The 21,876-nt window shown below is 40.5% G+C and overlaps 1 protein-coding gene across 3 annotated transcripts in view; it reads right to left on the bottom strand.

The window, feature by feature from the left end:
- Window positions 1–21,130, bottom strand: part of LOC131445913 (zinc finger MIZ domain-containing protein 2-like) — a 31,616-nt gene extending 10,486 nt beyond the window's left edge. The window contains exons 1-13 of one of the 3 annotated variants that reach the window (XM_058616671.1): window positions 20,197–21,130; window positions 13,070–13,172; window positions 10,104–10,221; window positions 8,997–9,199; window positions 7,649–7,817; window positions 5,205–5,423; window positions 4,260–4,472; window positions 4,025–4,108; window positions 3,750–3,927; window positions 3,510–3,651; window positions 1,841–1,919; window positions 1,314–1,445; window positions 1,116–1,221 (exon numbers count right to left, since the gene is read on the bottom strand). In XM_058616671.1, coding sequence (XP_058472654.1) covers window positions 1,116–1,221; window positions 1,314–1,445; window positions 1,841–1,919; window positions 3,510–3,651; window positions 3,750–3,927; window positions 4,025–4,108; window positions 4,260–4,472; window positions 5,205–5,423; window positions 7,649–7,817; window positions 8,997–9,199; window positions 10,104–10,221; window positions 13,070–13,119 — 1,693 coding nt within the window. In that variant the 5' untranslated portion in view covers window positions 13,120–13,172; window positions 20,197–21,130. The remainder of the gene's footprint in view (window positions 1–1,115; window positions 1,222–1,313; window positions 1,446–1,840; window positions 1,920–3,509; window positions 3,652–3,749; window positions 3,928–4,024; window positions 4,109–4,259; window positions 4,473–5,204; window positions 5,424–7,648; window positions 7,818–8,996; window positions 9,200–10,103; window positions 10,222–13,069; window positions 13,173–20,196) is intronic. The other 2 variants (XM_058616672.1, XM_058616673.1) reach the window with 2 other exon arrangements.
- Between the last annotated feature and the right edge of the window lie 746 nt (window positions 21,131–21,876).

Here is a 21,876-nt window from a genome sequence, read left to right as displayed (position 1 = left end):
ACATGAAGATGCGTCTGTATAATGTGGAAAAAAGGATACTTTGACAGTTTAAAGCGAGTGGGAACTTTTCATGATGTCACCCATGAGAATCTAAACATTTGAAGCCTCCAGAATTGCAATTTGCCCAGCGCCATGTTGAAGAGTTTCAGAGGCAAATACCAGCTGGTGTCCACTCATACGTGCCATACTTTATTATATACCATACATTTTTCTCAAAATGGGAACAGAACTAAAAAAACTGACATCATGTTCTATTGAGGAAGAGATGAAACTAGTGAACGAGACCATTAACTCCTCAAGAAAAGGTTTGCTGGTGCTATAAATCAAGTGAGATGAAAGTACATTTTTTCCCTTACACTAAGATTCAAACAGAGGGGTTTTTTTGCAACCAGCAGAGTCTCCCCCTAGTGGCTATTCAACACATTGTTTGGACCTGGTTGGCTTCAGGAGAAAACTGGAACTTGACCACTTTCCCAAACCATGTGAGAGTCTGAAGATGCATTAAAGACTTGAATCATCCACATGTGATGGGATCATTTACAAATCATGATGGATGTATATTCTCATTATAACACAACTATAACACAATAATTGTTTGGGTTTTTGTGTGTACATGTGTAGTTCTCTACAGAGAGGTCCTCACAACTTTAATACTTGGTTTCAGGGTAATGGGGTTAGAATTACAATTAAAATCTAATTATTAAAGGATATCGGCTAAATATCGATATCGTCAAAAAATGAATAAAAAAAATGGCGATATTATTTTATGCCAATGTCAACCATCCCTAATAGTAGTTATGGTTAAGGTAAGAGTCAGTGTGCTGTCCTCTGAAATCATGGAAACCAGACTGTGTGTGAGAAATCTGTCATCCTCTAACAGTGATGGTGGTGACGTCAGAGTTCCTCTAAGGACACATTTGTCTCCTGTCTGTCCATGTTGTGATGTGCTTGGCTAACTTCACCGTCTCTGCTGTGCTGATGTAGAAGCAGAACCATCGTGTCCCTGGTGTGTTTCTGTGATGTTGTAAACGTGTTGCTCAGATCATGTCGACCCTTCACAGAAGCACTGAAAGCTCTTGTGAGGGATCTGTTGCTTTTGTTGGATTAGGACTCACTCTTTGTGATGCAGTGTTCAGCAGGCAGCAGTCTCTTCTTCATCAAACCCTGAAGGACAGACCTGACAGACGGCCGGTGCACCAGCTGTAACACAAACAGGTGGGACTGGGGCAAAAGGAGGGGGTGTTTTTTTAATCAATTAAATATAGCACTGTTGTAGCGCTGTAGCGCAAGTGTGAGACAGGAAGGCTACTTACACAACAGCAGGCTGTTACAGTGATCTGCACAGTGTTACGTTCAGGCTGACACACTTGCTTCAGGTACAGAGGCTTGTGGGAGGTTTTATTGTCCCCTCTTTCAATGGACAGAGGGGTTGCGTTGACACTAACCTGATACAGAAGGAAAAATATAATAATAATTTGAGCACTGAACTCAGCCAACATCCACACGACTGTTTTCATTTTTCAAATGTTTCAGCTTTTTCTCAGAAGGCATCTGCATCCACACTCACACACCTGAAAATGCACTATGTCATGTGACCATTTGTGCTACAAACAAAAACTCAGCTCTTCTTAATCAGACCAATAATGATGTAAACTATTAGGGCTGAGTGATAGAAAAAAACGGTTTCATAGATTAATTCTCATTTGTAGATTAAAAAGGTTGTTTATGATGGAAATCAGGTTTGACACATGAAGGTTGTGCCAATGTCAGCTGACATAAGTTCTCCAGTGCATCACATGGCCCACACAGTCCCAACCAGAGAAAAGGTGCTGGTACTTACTTGCACAGAGGCCGGCCAGTTCGTGTTCATTTGCCTGTCCTCGTGGTGGTAACACTTAAACTGCAGTTCCAGGTCTGGTCTGCAGGGGGAGACACAGCGCAGCTAATCAGGAAGAGACTGGGTGGGGTTATCAAACATTCCTCATCTGTTTTTTCCTCCTCTGGTGTTTTTTTACATTACTCAGGAGGAGAAACAAGATAGAGGTGAACAGCTACGAGAATACACTGTGTTACAGAAGCTCACAGCTAAAGCCTGGCCTTCATATTTATATAATATGAATGTAAATTCCTATTTACAACCACTAGATTATTGTTATATTATATAATATAAGTTATATTATACAATATCTTACTGTCCCACACCATAAAGAAAATCAGTATTTTTAGCCTGCATGGACACAGGGGCTACAGATATACTGCTGGATCTTATGGATAGAAATGTTGGAATAGGCTCATATAAGATAAATATTGTATTAGGTGAACATATTGTGTCCCTGCTGGAAGCCATGGAAGCTGGTTCCCAGCACAGGGAGTCGCAAGTCATAGTTTTCATGTTGTACAATGACTGGGGGTGTCATGATTCTCCAAAACCTCGATTCAATTAGATTATTTTTTGGTACTTTTTCCCCGTCTTTTAGCGCAGATGAGTCTGCCATTTTTAGACTTCATCTAGGATCATTGGTTTTAAGTCATTATTTTAGTCCAATTTTACTCGTCTACATGGTGATAAGTCATAAGTGATATAATGGCCATCATTTGTTTGCAATGGCCTCATTGTCAAATGTAAATCATTTATTAACAATATGAATGTAACATTAACCAGTCAACTGTAAACGAAGTGTAAAAAGAAGAGAAGTCATAGAGTCATGTCGCTCCGTGATGCTCTGTTAAGGCCACTAAATCTGCACTGACCTCCAATAGCTTTTTCCCTGACATTGTTTCCAGTACACTAACTAAATGCTTAAATCAAGAGTTTTCCACCACTAAATAATGTCACATGTCTGATGCTACAATGGTTATTGCTTCATTCAAGTTGAATTTTGAGGAAGTTTCACCCCAGAGGACAGAAGAGCTGCCTGTGTTCACGGAGGTGTTTTTGCATGTTGTGTCTACGTCTTTATGATACATGCAGCGATGTCCTGTGCTATGCTACACGTGCAAAACGTAGCTTACACACTTTTCTTCAACAAGTTTTGGCGACTCGTGCAACGCAAACATCTTTCAACACCGGTGATTTCAGAGACACTGAGGGGGTTCGAGTTTGGTCAGTGTCACCCAAATCTAACCCTAACCCGTGGTTACTATTAGTTGGCAGCAGCTTCAGGTTAGCAGGAGGAGGTAATGTTTAGTCTTGCTACAATGGCTACAACCAAAACACTGTTTTTTCCCCTCTGACACGCCTGCAGGACGTCAAACTGGGGGCGTGGTTAAATCCTCGATTCCACCTTTCTTGTTATTGTTGACCTTTACTTTCAATCAATATTCAATTTACAATAATGACAGATTTTCAAGGTTGTATTATATGTTTTTTATAACAATAATTATAAAAATTGTAAATGGAAGTCAGCTAAAATAAAAATCATTTCAGTGAATAATAATTAGAGGAAGGATTTAGTTTATCAGACAGACAGACAGATAATGTACTGAGTCTAATGTGAGTGTCGTCCTACCTCAGCATGAGTGTTTTGAAGACAGAGTCTCTGAGTTGGAAGGCGTGGTTACTGACGGCCAGGTTGTGCTCCAGCCTGAACGGCTCTAACACGACACCGTCCCGTACTGGGAAAGTCAGCCGCAGGTTGTCACTAGGGTTTCCTTGAGTGGGAAGCAGAGGCTGTCACTGCAGTTTCAGTTTATGTGTGTGAATATGTGAAAGTATGTGAATGTGTGAATGTGTGTGTGTTGGGTCTCACCTGAAGAGGGCTGCTGAGCGCTGATGTTGGGTTTGATTTCGGGTGAAAGGTAGGGAGGTTTTGTGTCCTGGCCTGGGGAGAGGTAAGGAGGTATGGTGGTGCCGGGTGTGATTGGAGGGGTGGGGTTCCCTCCCATGGGTGAGGTGGGATACCCTGGCATTACTCCACCTCGACCTGGCTGAGATATGATAAGGACGAGTGTTTAGAACGACAAATCTCGCCGTCTTTCCAAACTGCAATAGAAAGGGTTTGTGGTAAGTTCAGACAAGACTTACCCCGTTTACTGCAGCCTGTGTGAAGGCATTGTATCCCCCTGCTCCTCCTGCTGGCAGGCTGCCCTGACCATTGAAAGGCTCTGACTGGAGAACACAAAAACAGAAACACGACACTCAAACCAATGATCCGTTTATCTGGACCTCAAATAATACAGTGATGCAGAAATGAGATCTGTGTGCCTTCAAAACTTCAAAATGCTTCAGCAAAAACTGAGGACTGTTTGGAAAGGATTACTTTGTAATACTGTGGAGGGTTGGGCTGGCCTGCTCCGGGGGGGAACTGTGCGGGGTTGTGTGATCCAGATGTGTACTGTCCCATTAACGGCATCCGGCTGGAGGGGTAAGAGGGAGAGGGGGCACATCTCTGCTGAGGGCCAGTAGGGTACTGCAGAGGCTGGTTAGGGTAACCCGACATCCCACCGGAACCATAGTGCTGTACTGGAAAACCCTAGAAAAACACAGACAGGAGCAGTTTCTGATACACTGTGATTTGACCAGACATTATGTCTCAGCTCTGTATCACAAAGACTCTGCATCATGTGCCAGGGACACAAGGTTTACTTTCTTTTACAGAGTTGTTTGCTTGTTTCAAGTGTCAAGTGCTACTGGGCTGTGGTGTTGCTGTTGTTTGTTTTCTTCTTCCTCTGACTCATTTTGTTTCTACCACATTTGTGACATCACATGTCACATACCGGTGGCAGTGATGAAAAAAAGGCCGCAAACCACTGGCAAAGAAAATGATGTTAATTGTAGAGCTGCTGCTAACGATTATTTTCATAATCTATGAATCTGTGGATTATTTTCTCAATTAATCGATTAATCATTTGGTCCATAAAATATGAGAAAACCTTAAAAAGTGTTGAGCGGTGTTCATCAAACCTGGAAATGATGATGACGATGAATTTTTTAATCATGAAAAAAGCTTTCAGATTTCAGATTATCAAAATAGTTGTCGATTCATTTCGTAATCGATTCATAATCCAGAGTAAACTAACGCTAATACTGGTGTGAAAGGACTGCGTTGTTTTAAGTACATCTTACAAACTGAGCTTTAATAACATAAATATGAGCAGTGTCTTTGCTGTTGGCTTAAGGAAACCCTTGCATAGTGTGATAATCCTCCAGTAATATGTAAAACTGTATAATCCAACTGCAAACTGCAAACACTCTCCTCACTGACCTCTGAGTGGAAATGCCGTTTGAGCCCCTGCTGTCCGCTGAGATAGCCTCCGTGCTGGGCCATCTTCTGAGCCTGTGAGGGGTGAGAGGGATACATGCCCACTGCGGAGGGCGGAGGTCCCGGCCTGGAAGGCACCATCCCACTGGGGTTCATCCCTACAGGGCCACGGGGGCCTGAATGTGACAGGAACTGGGTGCTGTACGTGGGTGCTCCACCCATCTGAGAGGGAACAGGGAAACATAGTGTGAGGTTATTAGTGTTTTCGACAACAGACACTTCAACAGTGAGAGGACAAATAGCCGTTCACCTGTAGTTCTGTGGTGGTTCATACCGAGAGGGAAACTTAATAAAGTATACTTTACATGGCTTTTGAAATGGTGTTAGTTTATGATTAGCCATGGTTAAAAACAATCTTGTTCCTCGACTACATCACAGAGAGAGTATATGGAAAAAAGAATGTGGCACAGCACACAAGCCAAGGGCTTAGCTGAAGAAGTAACTAAAGGAAAGGAACAATGGGGGACAGAGGAGAGGTGTGGGGCAGAGAGGGGGGAGAGAAAGAACAAGAGGGAGGTGAGGTAGAGACAGAAGAACCACAGGACAGTTCTGACACAGGAGAGGAGTCTGGTAACTAAAGGCTCTGTTCCCAGAGTTCTTACAGACTCTGGGAACCACAAGTAAGCCTGTGTTTTGGGACCTAAGTGATCCGTTAGGATGATAAGGTAAAACTAGTTGTTTCAGGTATGAAGGGACCTGATCATTAAGTGCTTTGATTTTAAATAGAATTCTAAACTGTACGGGGAGCCAGTGTAGTGGAGTGATATAGTCTCTCTTTCTAGCTCCTGTCAGAAGTCGTGCTGCAGCATTTTGAATGAACTGAAGGGTTCTAACAGACTTGTGAAAATGTAGTAATCAATGAATCATTGCATGTAGAACAAATGCACATCGAGAGGTGTGATGTTGCTCAGCCCATATCCACTTTTCATAAGAACAAACAGAAACGATGACACTGTATGCTGAGCTGCTGCGCTCACTCCCACTCTGTAAATACAAAGTCTACAGAGTAAATAGTCTGGAACGGCAGAGCAGTGTCAAGTTATGAGATGTCTCTGCTCTTAATGAGAAACATGTGTCGTGAGTGAATGTGTGCAAGCAGCGCAGCCGCCCCAACCCAACCCAACATCAGTACTCCAAACCAGGGCCGCTGTGTGCAAAACACTACAAGCAAGCGACTCCTCAGTGTTGCAGTGCATGAGGACCAGCTCAGATTTCCTGTTATAATGATACGATTAATACATGGATTTGAGTAAATGATGCAGACTGTTCACATTTAAACAAAACAATGACAAGATGGAAAAAGGTGTTTTGGATGAAGTCCTAAAATGACCATGATGTGTCATCATAGATGAAGAAGAAATAATGGCTTCACTGAAAACAATGGTACGAGCCAGTTTATTCACAAACAATATTTATCTGTTTTGGTCTGTTGCACCACACACCCAGTAACACTGCCTGCAGCACTTTGACTCCCCGGTTGCTTGTCAAACACAAGGAGCTACAGTGAGAGGATTTTCAAATCTGACTTGATTTTAAAAACATGGGAGACCACAAAAAAAACACACAACAAAAAAACACAATTTTCAATGTTTTAAACCTGAGAAAGCACAAACTAGATGATCCAGTAAAGACACAGGACCACACATTTGGAATGGAATCTGTTTAAATCAGCCTAAAATCTGTTTAAATCAGCCTACAATCATCCTCTGGTGTGGGGCAGGTTTGAATTTCTGTCAAGGTTAGCTAAGCCACTCTTTATCTCTCATACATGTTGTTGGATATACATAAAGGTTTTACAGTCCCTTAAAATCGCCTCGCTGTCTCCTTTTTTACCATAAGATAATCCTCCACTGTTGTGACTCTGCTGCTGCTCAGAGCAGACACACATCCATCAAGGATGTTATCGATTCATCAGATTTTTTTAATATTCAAATTATAATCCACTCCCAAAAATGTGTTCCAACAGCCCAAATGTGTTTTCTAATAACTCATTGTGCTGTAAAAAGTGTATCTGCAAGAAAGAAACTTTAAAATGAGTGGACAAGTGACCCAGGCTTAACGTCATCTGAGTCTATACTTAAACCTGAGCTGGGAAAGCTTCATGTTCATGTCTCCGGAGCAAATCATTTATTTCAACTCGTCAGTGTTTTGGCAGAATGCCTTCTGCAGTGTACGTGACATTTACTGAATTTATTCTGCCTGTTTCAAATCAGGCACTTTTTCCTTGAAAGAAGCAGAAACAGAGTGCAGTCATACTGTATCTGAGACACAGCAAGCACACACGTGAACATAAACTACACATTAGATGTTTAAATCCAGCATAGAAATCAATACTTGCTATATAATATTATAATTTAGCCTAAACTCACTAAAACAAATGTATTTACCTGTGCGTAGCTCAACTCCTGGTTCTGTTTCTCCTGTATTGCTGCGACAGTTGCCGTGGCAGTGGCAGTTGCCGTGGCGGCGGCAGCGGCAACAGCAGCGGCGGCGGCCTGGGTGAAGTCTGAGGGAGGCCGAGCGCCCAGACCAGCGCCCCCACTGTTACTGGAGTAACTGCAGGGAAGAAGGGAGAAGACGAACGAGGACTTGATGAGTAGGCAGTGAGTCAGACACACGGACTTATGTTAATGAAAGAATCCCACGGTGATCATAAATGTCACAGTGTTGCACTGAAAAATACAAGACGATTCAATTATCACATCTAATGAGGTGTTTATGAATGCAGGTTACAGTGTCCACAACACCACTTGATGTTTGTTCTGCATAGGCCTAGTCTATGTACATCAAGCAAGAAAGTTACCAGGCTCCTCCTCTCCTGTGGAACCAGCTCCCAGTGACAGTTCAGGAGGCGGAGCCTCTCTCTGTAGCTTTTTGATAAAGCTTATAGTTAGAGCTGGCTCAGGGAAACCTGGACCATCTCTTAGTTATGCTGCTTTAGACCCAGACTGCTGGGGGAATTTCCTGTGGTGCACGCACACTCACTCTCTCACACTCAGGGTATGAATATGACTTTATTATTATGTCACTAACCTTGTTCTCGCTCTCCCTAGTTTGTGTCTTTCCTTCCTTCCCTCTCTCTCTCCGTGTCCTCATCTTGCAGGTTGCAGGATCCAGTTTCAAGGTTACTACTATTATTACTATTATTATTATTATTATCATACATATCATCACCATTATTATTATGCTATAATTAAAATTAAAGTCGATATCGGTATCATTTTTATCAACAATCTCTGCTGCTGCTTATATAAATGACATCATAGTTCTATAAACATGTCATCACTGACTCTAACAGTCCTGTATAAACTTATAACTTGATACAATTGGTCCTGGTCTCTTTCTTCTGTCTCTACCTCATCTCCCTCTTGTCCTTTCTCTCCTCCCTTTCTCTACCCCACCTCTCCTCTGTGCCCCATTTTTCCTTTCACCCCAACCGGTCGAGGCAGATGCTGCACATCTGAGTCTGGTTCTGTCAGATTTCTTCTTCTGTTGGAATAGAGTTTTCTCTCCACTGATGCCTAGTGTTTGTTCATTGTTTGAACTGTTTGGTTTCTCTGCTCTGCTCCATGATGTTGTCTATGTACAGAGCCTTGAGATAATGTATGTTATAATTTGGCACTATACAAATAAAACTGAATTGAAAGTGCATCAGACATTTACCTAAATATCAACTTCAGCCCAAAATTCAAGCACTTATTCATCTCACTGTAGCAACTGTATAAATAAACGTACCTTCCACCATAGGCTGAGGAAGGGTTGTAAGCATTGCTGGGACGTCCGTACATGACAGGATGGCCGTAGCCTTTAGATACAGCTTCTCCATAGGACTGTTGTCCCATAAACTGGGAGGCCATGCCAGAGGCCATTCCAGGGCTGCCACCGGGCATCATGTGACTTCCAGAGCTCTCACCTGGACCCATGGGTGCACCGAAGCCCTATATACAGAGGGAGGGAGAGACGTTACAACACTGTAACATGAAGCTACTTAATGATTTTGTGCTGTGTGAGTGCAGGAGCAGCAGACTGTGTGTGGAACAATCACTCATCTATTTTGTTGTTTTCTTTTCTTTTCTCCTTTCTTTATTTTACGATTCAACACTTTTTTCACCTCGTGTATGAAATCCTGTGTCTTTTGAGGCTGACTTTAGCAACGTTTCATTGACAGTAGTTAAAAGGTAAAAGTGTCAAACAATCTCCAAACACAAAACAATGAATGACAGCGCAAGAGGGAGCTGGGGTAGTAGCGTATTCACCGTCTACACAGAATTGTGAGGCCAGCGTTTTGAGATTTTCCCACTCTGGGAGGCGTTTTCAAAAGATGACGATTTCGTCCACACGGAGACGGCGGTTTAGGACCTAAAACGCCTCACGGACAGAAAAGTATGCATATTCACCTAAACTTGTTTCCATGTGGATGGACCCTAAAAAATCCCAGTGGTATTTGGGGAGGGGATGCTTTGATGTATCTAAAGAGGCTTTTTAATGTAATTATAATTTAGTTTTGTGGTTTTGGTTTAGTTTCTACTATGATTATTAACCCATATATGAAAAAAATGATTGAATTTTCTGGTAATTTTGGTCCCTTATTTGTTGTTTCTTATTAATGTTACTATCCACATTGTTATTAATATTCTGCTGCAGTATCTGTTGATATTGACTCTGCAAAACTCTTAAATTAACAATATCTTAGCTGTATTAGATCAAAATCCATATTTATTTTAATTTCAAACAAGAGTCAGGGCTTACTTTAGCGTTTCATCTCCTTCTGTTGTTTCTGAGTTTGTTTATTATCTGAAATACACCAAAGAAAATATCCCAGAGTACTGAGTCACGTGTTACCTGGCTGTGTGTGGGATTGGTGACGCCCAACACTGTGGTTACTACAGAGAGAGATCCTGCGTGCTGATTGGTGCCTGGTTGCCAGGAGACTGGGTCATTTAGGAAGGGGCTGTCACTGCTGTGGAAGGACACAAAGCCAAGGTGAAGGAGCCAGTGTTCATTCACAGATACAAACATTCAATATCACTGTATGTTATGTTATTATTCACATGTTAAAAATGAATTCCTCTTCTTCGGGCTCACAGCAGAAAACAGTGTTGAGCACAAGGTTGTCAATTCATCATTTACTCTGCTGTGTTAAACAGAACTTGAGCATGGTTTCTTCATCCAACAGTTGAGGTAACAAACCACTTCCTCAACAGGAAGCTAGCCTTACTGTAAAAATCAGGTTACAGATGTTAAGAGCTTTACCACAATCATAACTGACTTTTAACGATTTTACAAAAGATTTTGCTTATTTGGCTGCTTTTTGATGCTGCTTTGGTTTGAGGAAACCTAACAAATCAGTATTCTTTCAAATAGGCTGAGTAAAAAAAAATTGCCGGCAACAGATTTGTCTTCACAGAGTGTGAATAAAGATCTAAAGTCAATGATTTTCATTTATCCTCATTTGTGTGTAGATCAGTCAGCAGGGGCAGCCATGCCTGCACTACTGAGTTCACAGCACTGTTCATTGACAAAGGCTTTGTTCATGAAGTCAGTGTGCATTCATTCACAGGTTAAATGAGAAGTGACGTAAAAGGAAATTTCATATTATCCTTTTAATCAATGATGATTACGTTTGCCACTTGCATTGAAAGCTCAGGTTTATATGTGTGGACAAAATGCAACTGATACATTCCAGACTGCGACTACAATGAATGATGATCAAGTGGGGGGCGGGTTTTCATTGCATTTCTAATAGAGCTATAAACTGATTTTTTTTAGCCTATAAATAGTGATTTACAATATAAAAATATTAATGATTAATCGATAATCAATAGTTAATATCGACTGAATTGAAAATTAATCGGACTATTTGGTGGTGCTGGCCTCTCCCTGTGACATGGAGACAATATGTTTTGACCCATCGAACAGCCGCGGCAGAACCGACGTCATTTCTCACGTGCCCACCCTCACACCGGATGTTCTGCGGTGAGTGTAAACCTCGCTTTAACTTTCTGCTTGCTTGGGTGTACAGTATTTAAAATAGCTTAAGAGAGAATCTGACATCATTTATCAGATGGTATGTTGATCAACCTGCAAACACACATTCCTCACATGTTACTACTGTTCAATTTCCCATCATTTGCAACAAAAGGGAAAATAGCTGCCATGTTCTAGAGTTGCAAATCATTGCGACATGTTTTTTTAACCTCACATGACATGAAGACTGATTTGAACAGAGAACCTGCCACTCGAACTGGACTTCCTGGATCATGTTTCAGGTGTTGCTGATTGATACCTAAAGCGTCAGGTCACACACACACACACACACACACACCAGTGCCGCCACCTGCATTGCTCTGCATTACCACTTAGACACAGTGAAAAGCATGTAACACAAAGAGAGAGAGCGGGGGTCTGAGCTGAGCTTGGCTTCAACACATGGGGCCCCTGGAGTCCACAACAGAACAAATCCAGTACTGAGCAGGGCAGGTGAGGTATCACATGGTTCACCTGAGGACACTCAGCTCAATGGGATACTTGGGTTTTTTCAGGTGTGATTGTATGAGGTAATGACAGCGCAGAGACATGGAGGGAAAAACACTGAATTATACTGTATGTGTCCACCTTATTCTGCCTCATACTGATAATATTTATTCACAACTGTTCAATCAGACTCATTTCAAATATAATTGTGTTCATGAAAACAGTCGTGACATCAGGCTGGATTTTTTTTTAAAAAGCGGGGAAATCCAGATCTGATCAAATGTGGTCATTCGAGATGACACATTTTAGTCATTTTAGTCAACGTTGAAGCAGTAGACAAGAAACTGTGTGTCCTCGTAAGTTTAAAATGTCAGTTTCCTCTATGGACTGAGGTGCAGGACAGTGAGCAGTTTACAAATGTTGGTTTCCAATCAGAAAAGGCCGTCAAACAGCAAGATACGATGGTAAACATGTGTTTAAGAAATAACAGGCCTAAACTGTTCATAATTGTTCTACTGCGCATAAATGTTACATGATCTGCAGATATGCATTATTTCATCAAAGAAACTTAAACGTTGGGTTCTTTGCTTTTAAAACTTACTCTCTCACTTTTAAGGCAAATACAAATTTTCAAATGCTGCACACTATGCCGGGGGGAACACCCCCTTCCACGCCACTGGACCCATCTTTTGAAAACGCTTAAAAGCCGGTCTTAATACGCCCGTCAATCAACACTACCCCAGTGTTTTAGAGAAACACAGACAGCCGCTTGTGACCTTTAACATGCAACTTTCAGTTTCAGCTCAATGTCGGTCAACAATCCATGAGTAATGCTCTCTAAAACTGAGCAAAGGACTGCAGAGGCGGGGATAAATCGATTTTCACGACCCACAACTACAATATGCATTACGGCGGCTGATTGACAAACGATTACTCAGCTAAATGCCATTTTTAAAGGATCACCAACCAAAAAAAAAGTATTATAAACTACAGCTGAAACATTTAATCGATTAATCAATTATTAATCGATTACTAAACTATTTTGATAATCAATTAATCGGTTTGAAGCTTTTTTCATGATTAAAACAAGATTTCCGATTGTTTAAGCTTCTTAAATGTGAGTATTTTCTTCATTTCTTTGTTCTGGATAACAAAGAAATAATTAACAGTTAATCATTTTGTTTTTTTGGAAAAAACAAGACATTTGAGAACATCATCCTTTCCGGGTTTGACGAACACCGATCCACATTTTTAAAGGTTTTCTGATATTCTATGGACCAAGCGATTAATCGATAAACTTTAATGTCACCACCGTGTGCTTGACGTGTGTGTACCTCTGTGGAGTGGGAGGTAGGAAGGGTTTCATGGAGTTGTGGGGGTTCATTGGATGTACCGGGGGATCATCAGAGAGCCCCCACTGTCCTCAAGTGGCAGCCCCTGAGAGCAAAAGAGAAAGACACAAACACACATGAGAAGAACAGTTACTCAAAGCTTGTTCGCTGCACGGCAACAATTCATCATGGCAGCGGCCCACGGTACGTGCGTGTGTGCACAGAGACACGGAGCCCTCCCACTAACTTGAATCTGTCTCAGTGTGTGTGTGTGGGGACGGTGCACATCAAAAAAAACAAAAAACATTAGCCTATCACTGACTGCTGTAGCTCTGATACCTCTCAGAGGAAAGGGGGAGGGATGCTGAGTGCTAAATTTAGCGTGCTGATTTCAAAAGGAATTCAGGAGAACAGAGATGTGAGGAGGCAAGAGACACTCCGCCCCCGCCCGCCAACACCGATGTACAATTCATCACTCTTGTTCTTCTCGCTCGTCGATTTGGTTCCTTTATGAACAGCCCTTTTTGTGTTTATCCGCCACTTTACCCTTCCTTTAATACGAGATGTTGTCTTTATTTCCTTCACATTTCTCATCGCCACTCCACAGCTGCCACTGCTTCCCTCCTCCTACCTCCCACTAATGATTTTATATGACGGCTACCAACTGACATGCTAATTATCCAACATCACAGCCTTCCCCTCCCCCTCAGTTCTTCTTCTCTCAGATTTCCCTTTTCTCACTTGGGAGATTTGGGTCAGACACCCCACATCTTGTGCAGGAGGTGGAGAGGAGGAGGTATGGGGGGGTTGCCATTCAGATCACCTATCAAACCACCTGTCAAGAGGCATTGTCTCCAAACAGCACCTTGTGACATCACAGTGGAGTACATTATAGCTTGTTGTATTATTCTGGCTCAATGGTAAATGGTCTGTATTTGTATCACACTTTACAAGTCTCAATGACCACTCAAACCTGCTTCACACTACAATGTCTGCCATTCACCCGTTCACTCACACACACATCTATGGGCAGTTCATACAGCAGCAGCAGCAGCAGCAACAGCAGCAGCAGCAACAAGCATGTATCCCGTCATACTGCTGAACCACACGGTTTCTTTTGAGCAGTAGAAGTTCTCAGTCAAACTATCACTTTAGTAGCACAATGTTGCCGCTAATGCTGCCTCATCTGTACCGACATGAAATGAGTCACTTCCTCCACACACACAGTTTACCACACGGTACAGGACGATATCAAGATTTATTTTGACTCTGAAGAGGCCCAGAATTAAGATATATGTAGAATTATTATATATGGATATATATATACACATATATACATAAATGTATATATGTATATATATATACACATACATACACATATGTACATATATACTTATATACTATATACGTATATATGTATATATATATATATATATATACACATACATATATACACACAAATCCAAATCCAACACAATATAGTAGATACAATTACACAGTTCTCCCTAGATCTGTGGTTCAGAACAGTAAAAATTCTCAAGATCCAGAATGACATAAAACTGCTCAGATGGACAACCAATGGCCAATTTAAAAAAAAATAAAAAAAATTTTTTTTGAGGGGACACATGTTTGGCCCATGTTCTTTTCTCCCCTCTCCATTGAATAAAATAAAACAAATGAACTCATTTGTCAGATATTTGAATGCATTTGTTCATATTTAAAAGTTACGCAATACAGCTTTAACCACACAGCAGCCCGGGTGGGTGGAGTGTAATTTGTCTGTTTTTATCAGATGCTGCAGCACAGTTTGTACCTGCAGAGCAAAAACACTGAGACACTCTGTTCTTTCTCTCTGTGTCTTGACCTCAGTTTTCAGGACCACGACTCCTTGTGCTGCACGTTCTTCATTTTTCCCTCTTTTTCCCTTTTCCTCTCTTTTCCACCGCCATTGAGGTGACAGCCAAAACACTGCAGGCGTTCAATCAGCCCTCCACTGACCCTCTGCTCCCACAGTGACTGCCTTGTTTTGTTACAACTCACTCCAGTCTCATGTAAAACAGCGGCCTGAACGGAAAACAAGACTTTGAGTTATTTATCAAGATGGAGTGATCATGCAAAGAACAATTCTTTACACTAATGTGCCACTTGTTCCCTCACTGTCACAAAACCGGGTGAAATGCTTTTGAATTTGTGCACAGTGAAGTGGTTGAAGTCTACAGCTGCAGCGATTATTCCATTTATCGATTACTGATACTAAATGAATTGTCAACTTGTCTGATCATCGATTATTCAGTTTTAAAAACAGATGTAGATATTTAATTTATTTAAAAAAAATTAAAAATAAAAGACAAAGCTATTTGAAATAAAAATAGAAAAATTAAAAAATCCCCTATTCATACTAATCCAAACATATTTACTTAAAAAAAGCTATTAAATCTGGAGCCACAAAAGCTACAATTAAACCCAGGGTAACAGCTATCAGTGATCAACATGATTAAACACTCCCTCTGCCACTTACTGCGTCCAATAATAAGCAAACACCCTTTTAAATGATTTATTAAATGTTGGTTCTTTGTTTCCCGACATGAGCCGTCACAAAAGCCGTCAACGTTTTTATACCCGAGTGCCTCTTTTGCTCCGACAGCCTCTAATCAATACTCCACATCTCATTTGTGGCATGATTAATAATGAAGTAATGAAGTGATGAAAGGAAATCATCAGACAGAAAATGAATCAGCAAACACTGTTTTGTGTCAAGGGGAAAAAAGACAAACCCTCACTGACAGCTCGACTGTTTAGGTTTGGAGAATGAAAAATGTTTTCATTGGTAAAATTTGTGACTTTTTTCCTTTAGGCCAAATTATTAAACTGCAAATAAATGATGCCATTTTGAATTATGTAGCCAACAAATATTTGCTTACATATTCTACTAGCATACACAATACAGTTCCAACTAAGGATTATTTTCATAATGGTCCAGGAAATGTTGAAAAATGTTTTTCAAACCTCAAAATGAAGATTTTTCAAATGTCTTGTTTAGTCCAAAAACAAAAATGTCTTAATGATTTCTTTGGTAGTATGAAGTAAAGAAACCAGAATATGTTCACTCTTACAAAGCTGAAAAAAAATCTGAAACCTTGTTTTAACTTTTAATTATAAAAAAAACCCAAAACAAACCCATTCATTGTTTAGAAAATTAGTTCATGATTAATTTGATAAATTAATAATAATCAATTCATTGTTAATCTATTATTAGCATATATAGAATGCTAATAGATATTAGCATAGGTTATAACAAAACGTAAGTCAAGACAAGAGCGAGATTTGAGCCAAGTGTAGTGTGGATTAATTTAGACACCTATGGATGCTCAGCCTGTCTCATCACAAACAGGACCATGAGCTAGTGTACAATACAACACAATAATGATCAACAGAAATGTGTCTTTGTATATTATAAAACAAACCTCAAGGAAAGCTTTTGACAACTCTGCCATACGTCAACTATGGAGCCAAGCTGAAATTCAAAGTCAATGTGAAGCAGAGCTAATGATTATTTTCATTCATGAACACTAGACTGCCTGTCAAACAGTCAACCTTTAATAAAATACCAAGCAAAAGCACAAATAAGTGTGAATCCACACTGGAAATATTCTGTTTACAATGACATAAAACTGAACATGATTTAATTATTGATTTGATTATTTCCATTCTAAATGATTATATATATTTTTTTATCATAACTGATTGTATCTCAAGTGTCAGGAAATAGCAACAAATGCTAACCACATCACTTACAAGCAAAGGCTCTCATTTAGAAGCACAATTGAGCCACTATTTTTGAAATCTGCTTTTCAGCTGCTTTTCTAAATCCTCTGTGATATTAATTTGGACATTAAAGTGTCATTGAAGTCGTAATTCCAAACAAATAAATGTTTATACTACTTCATAGGACAAAACAATTAAGTTATAAGTGACACATGAAATGAAAGTGAAAATAATAAACAGTTACAGCCTTAATATTTACTATTAAATATCACACCACACATTACTGAAACGAGGTCAAGGGTAATTAACTACGCCATTAATCACAAATTTAAATGAAATAAACTTATATATGAATATGCTCTTGTTTGATGATTATTCGATTAATCGATTGATTACTAAATTAATTATCAACTATTTTGTTACTCAATCAGTTTGAGTGTTTTCTTTCAATTATCAAAACAAGTTTTCAGATTTTTCAGCTTCCTAAAAGTGAAAATACCGGTTTCTTTGCTCCATATAAATAATAAATAATTAAAACTTAATAATTTTGGGTTGTGGTCAAAGCAAGACATTTGAGAACATCAACATTTCCAGGTTTGCAAAAAACCAAATCACCATTTTCAACATTTTCCTGGGCAAAACAAGGCAGTAATTACGTTTTTGAAGAAAAACAACAAATGAAAATAACTGTTGCTTGTAGCCAGAGTGTAAGGGCATTGACACAGAATCACAGAATGGGTGGCATACACACGTCTCATGAATCACACGTGAGACTTAGTGTGCGGTGATATCTGAATCTGGACCAGTTTCTAGGCAAGTTTGATAAATGAGGGCCACTGATGGATAAATGACATCTCACATACAGTGCTTTCCCCGCCATTCATTTAGTAGCAGTGCACCAACCACTGCTATAGATTATCGAGTATCGCAGCTCATCTGCAATTCACTAAGACTCGTTTTCATGTGGACAGCCCCTAAGTCTATCAGCTCCACACGACTCTGTCCGTACTTCTCAGTATAGTAGTGTTTAGATTTTGTGTTGCCGAGTGACATTCCCAAACTACACAGACTGTCAATGAAAATAACTCATTGTGTATGGAGTGAAGACCTCAATGCTCTCCTTCTTTGAAAGGGGTAACATCACGTGTTAATGACCTGTATTATTGATCTGTTGCTCTTTGCTTGCTCTTGCTCATGTCACAAGTCAAGCAAAGTTCAACTTTTAAGTAACAGCAACTCAAATTCCATTATGGTTTTATGGGTTCTTAGACAAGGCCCAGTTTCTGGCATGTTTGCTGGAAGTCTGTGTCCAACTGTTACATTTAAAGATTTTCACTGTAAATGCATATGTTACAAATATCATCATCAGTCGTTAAGTGATGATAATAATGATAATGATCAACAACTCTAACTTTCTATGGACTTTGGTATGGGAGAGTGAGTGGTTTATAAAGGGATTCAAAGTTGGATTGGAGTAGAGTTTGTTCATTATTTTTTCTATCATTTAAAATTCATGTAAAAAGTTAAACATTAAAGTCATTAAAATAAGGTTTTGTGTTGGAGTTTGTCAAATTCAAAACTCTGACGTAGATTTTCACTTGAACTGTAATGTTCCAAATATTATCGACCTCAATAAGTAGGCATGATCGGCATTAATATAAGTCCTGAAATAACAATATTGGTCAGACCCCAGTTTGTTCAATGCATAAATATATCTATTACACTTAGGGCTGGGTAATATTAGAAACAAATATTATCACAATATACTTTTTACATCTTATCTCAATATAACATATATATGGAAGTGGTAGAAGATGGATGGATAGATAGAGAAAGAAAAGTTTGCTTTTGAAATATTTGCGCTTCTCAAAGGAGAGTGACAACACACTGTAAATACACACTAAAATAAAATGAAGTATCTCCTGTTTATGAACTGTATTACATCTTAATTATCTTAATTAGGATCTTAATTATTACCTTTCATTTCAGATAATGCCTGGTTTATTTATTTGGCTTTCTAATGTTAAGCAAATGATATTAATTGTAATAAACGTGTAGAAACATTGAAAATGACCTCTAAATATAGTCCCAAAGTGATACGATCACATATTTACTCAATACAATAAACATGATGATTATCAATGCAACAACCTTTAAAACAAGGAAAAGTCCTCACAGATGCCTTATCACGATGTGATGATATCCAAAATATAACACCATATCTTGTCTCATGTCACAATTTTGACAAAATATCCATATAATGCCAAGACCTCAACCACTGATACTGAAGTATTGCATAAGCACACAGAACAGAACACATGTTCCGGCCCAAACAAACACCACAAAACCAGTGAAAACATCTGGAGGCTTCCAACAGCAGCAGCAGCAGTAGCAGCAGCAGTAGCAGCAGCAGCAGCGGCAGCAGCAGCAGGAACATAAACCCCTCACTTCACTCTGCACTTATCAACACACACGCTCAATATCCCAAACCGATGTGTCTGCTCATGTCAACACTGACCCAGACTGACCGAGTCTGGCTCCAGGCCAGGACAACATGCTGCTGCTGCTGTACCCGTGATATATTCAGGAAGTCAGGGTCCACTGGGACAGGAACGGGCCACCTAAACAATAACAACAACACCTCCGCATGCATGGAGAATGAACCGTTATGAAGCATGCAGTGTGCTAAATGTGATAAATGTGTGGGGGTTTTTCCCCCCCACAGTATGTGATTATTGATCAGACAGTCAGATCAATGTAAATGGCCAGAGAGGGGGAGAGAGAGAGCTCAGCTGAACCTGCACCTCCTCCTGCAACAACAGAGCAATACAACACACTGCTCACATTTGCAGCAGAACAAAGCATTAGAGCACACTGGACTGCCAGTCTCTCTTTCTCTATCTCCTGGTATGAGTGTGTGTGTGTATATGTTTTTGTTGCCTCTTTAGGACGTTTTCTGGCATAAACACTGTCCTTGTCAGAACCAGCAGAGTGAACTAATGGAGACAAAACCTGGTCATAATGTGGCTGAGGAACTGAGTAAAATGTGAATTGTGGTCAGCTTAAGGTTAGACTTTGTTAATTGTTTGTGTTTGGATCCCCATTAACTGACGCAAAGATAGCAGCTACTCCTACATAAAACACAAAACACCACGTGACCTTTGGACCTTTAAAGAATTATTTGAGAATTGCTGCTAAGGAGGCTAGGGATATAATTTGGGTCAGGGCAAATGAATAGAAAAAGAATAAGAAGAATGTCCTAAAGAGAATAGCTGTACTAACATGTGAGTGAGTGAGTGCGTGCGTGCGTGCGTGCGTGCGTGAGCGAGAAAAAAATCAAATAGCGGCTGTTTTGTTTTACCTACCTGAGTCAGCTGGTTGATAAGCGCAGAAATGCAATAAAGGTTCGAGTCCCCGGTTAAAAAGCGAGAATAAAAAAACAAAGTAGTAAAATGAGAGAGAAAAAAAGGCTCTGGTGTGGATCTGTCGTAGCACTGACAGCGCTAAGTTTGTATTATCTATCACTGTCTCACTGGAGCTGTAACTGGAAACAGGGCTCTCTGTGTGTGTGTGTGTGTGTGTGTGTGTGTGTGTGCGCGCGCGCGCGCTGCTGCTGCTGGCACCGTTAGCCACACACAGCTACTAGCTCCCGTTAACTTTGAGCAATATTAGCTCGCGTTACATGACATTAGCCGAGTAGCGGCTCGTCGCGGCTCGTCGCGGCGTGAACGGAAAACGCTAACTGAAGACAGCTGAACTAAAAAGCTGCTTGTCACGCTTACCTTAGCCCGGTGCTACAGCTGCTGCCAAACGCCGAGAAGCCGCTCGGTTCTGATTCTAGACGGTTCGGTGAGCTAGCGAGGCGACATCAGCTAAAGCTAGTGTCGCAGTTTGGCTAATGGGAAGACGAGTTTATGGATGTTTGTGGAGCCGAGTCCGGGCTGTCATTTTAACATGACATGTTCTTCTCACATGTTATATCAGCGAGTGCAGCCCGTACGTACTTTTAGGGACTTAAATGTATCACAAACATCACTACGTACGGCTAACTCTGACATGAAGCACGAACGTGCAGCAGGTTAATTGTTGCAGGTCTGTAATAACCTGGCACCTCCTCCGTCATTGCACAACGAGCCGCCGTAATGTATTCATGATGTCTCCTTCTGACAAAGGCGCTCCTCCTTCTGTGAGCCCGGCGGCTGCGTGTCTGACAGACATGACGTCATCGCCTGAAAACGATAAACACGTATGATCCGTGCATCACGCTTCAATCATGCACCTGTAGCGCGCGCGCGCGCACACACGTGCAACATGTATGCTCGAGTGTGGACGTGCGTTTAGGTCGATACCATACCTGCAGGGAACAGACAGGGGTGTTTCAAGGATGTTTGGGGCTCGCGGGCAAAAGGGAACTAGAGGGGCTCCTACATTTAAACAAAATCACTTTAAATGTAAAAAAGAAAAACATTAAAGCACACATGCAAATATGTGTAAAGTCATATGTGTATATATATATATATATATATGACTTCGTTTTAAACTGCGACACAAACTAGTGACTTGTAAAGCAGTTGTTTTCGGTGTAACTGAATCATTAGAATTAGGTGATTAAAAAGATTTGTTCAGAGAATGGTTCAGTACTTCCTGCATGACCGGTATGTCTGACACAGCCACTGAACTAAATACACTAGACTCCTTAAATATTGACATATTAGACATTTTCTTGCTAAATGTTAGAGATTAACACACGTTTTCAGGATTTTAAAGTCTTTTTAATTGATCGGCATTGTTGGCTTCGATTCTTGTGTCGGACGTCACACTCTAACCAATCAGTGGCCGGCAGTCTGTGGATGTCACATTTTAGTATCGGCTCAGCTCGCTTGGAGCCTCGTCAGAGCAGGAACTAATAAAATCCCAGGTACCAGGTTCTATCACAAATGGAAAAATAAAAAAAACTGAGTCGAGTCAAGTCGTGCTAGAACTGTATAACGGAAAAGTGCCATGCGTAACATTATGTAAGCATCAAGCTATGTGGAGCTACCTGT

This window comes from Solea solea, chromosome 19, assembly GCF_958295425.1.
Source record: "Solea solea chromosome 19, fSolSol10.1, whole genome shotgun sequence".
Classification (NCBI taxonomy): Eukaryota; Metazoa; Chordata; class Actinopteri; order Pleuronectiformes; family Soleidae; genus Solea; species Solea solea.
This window is presented reverse-complemented; position numbering and strand designations above follow the sequence as displayed.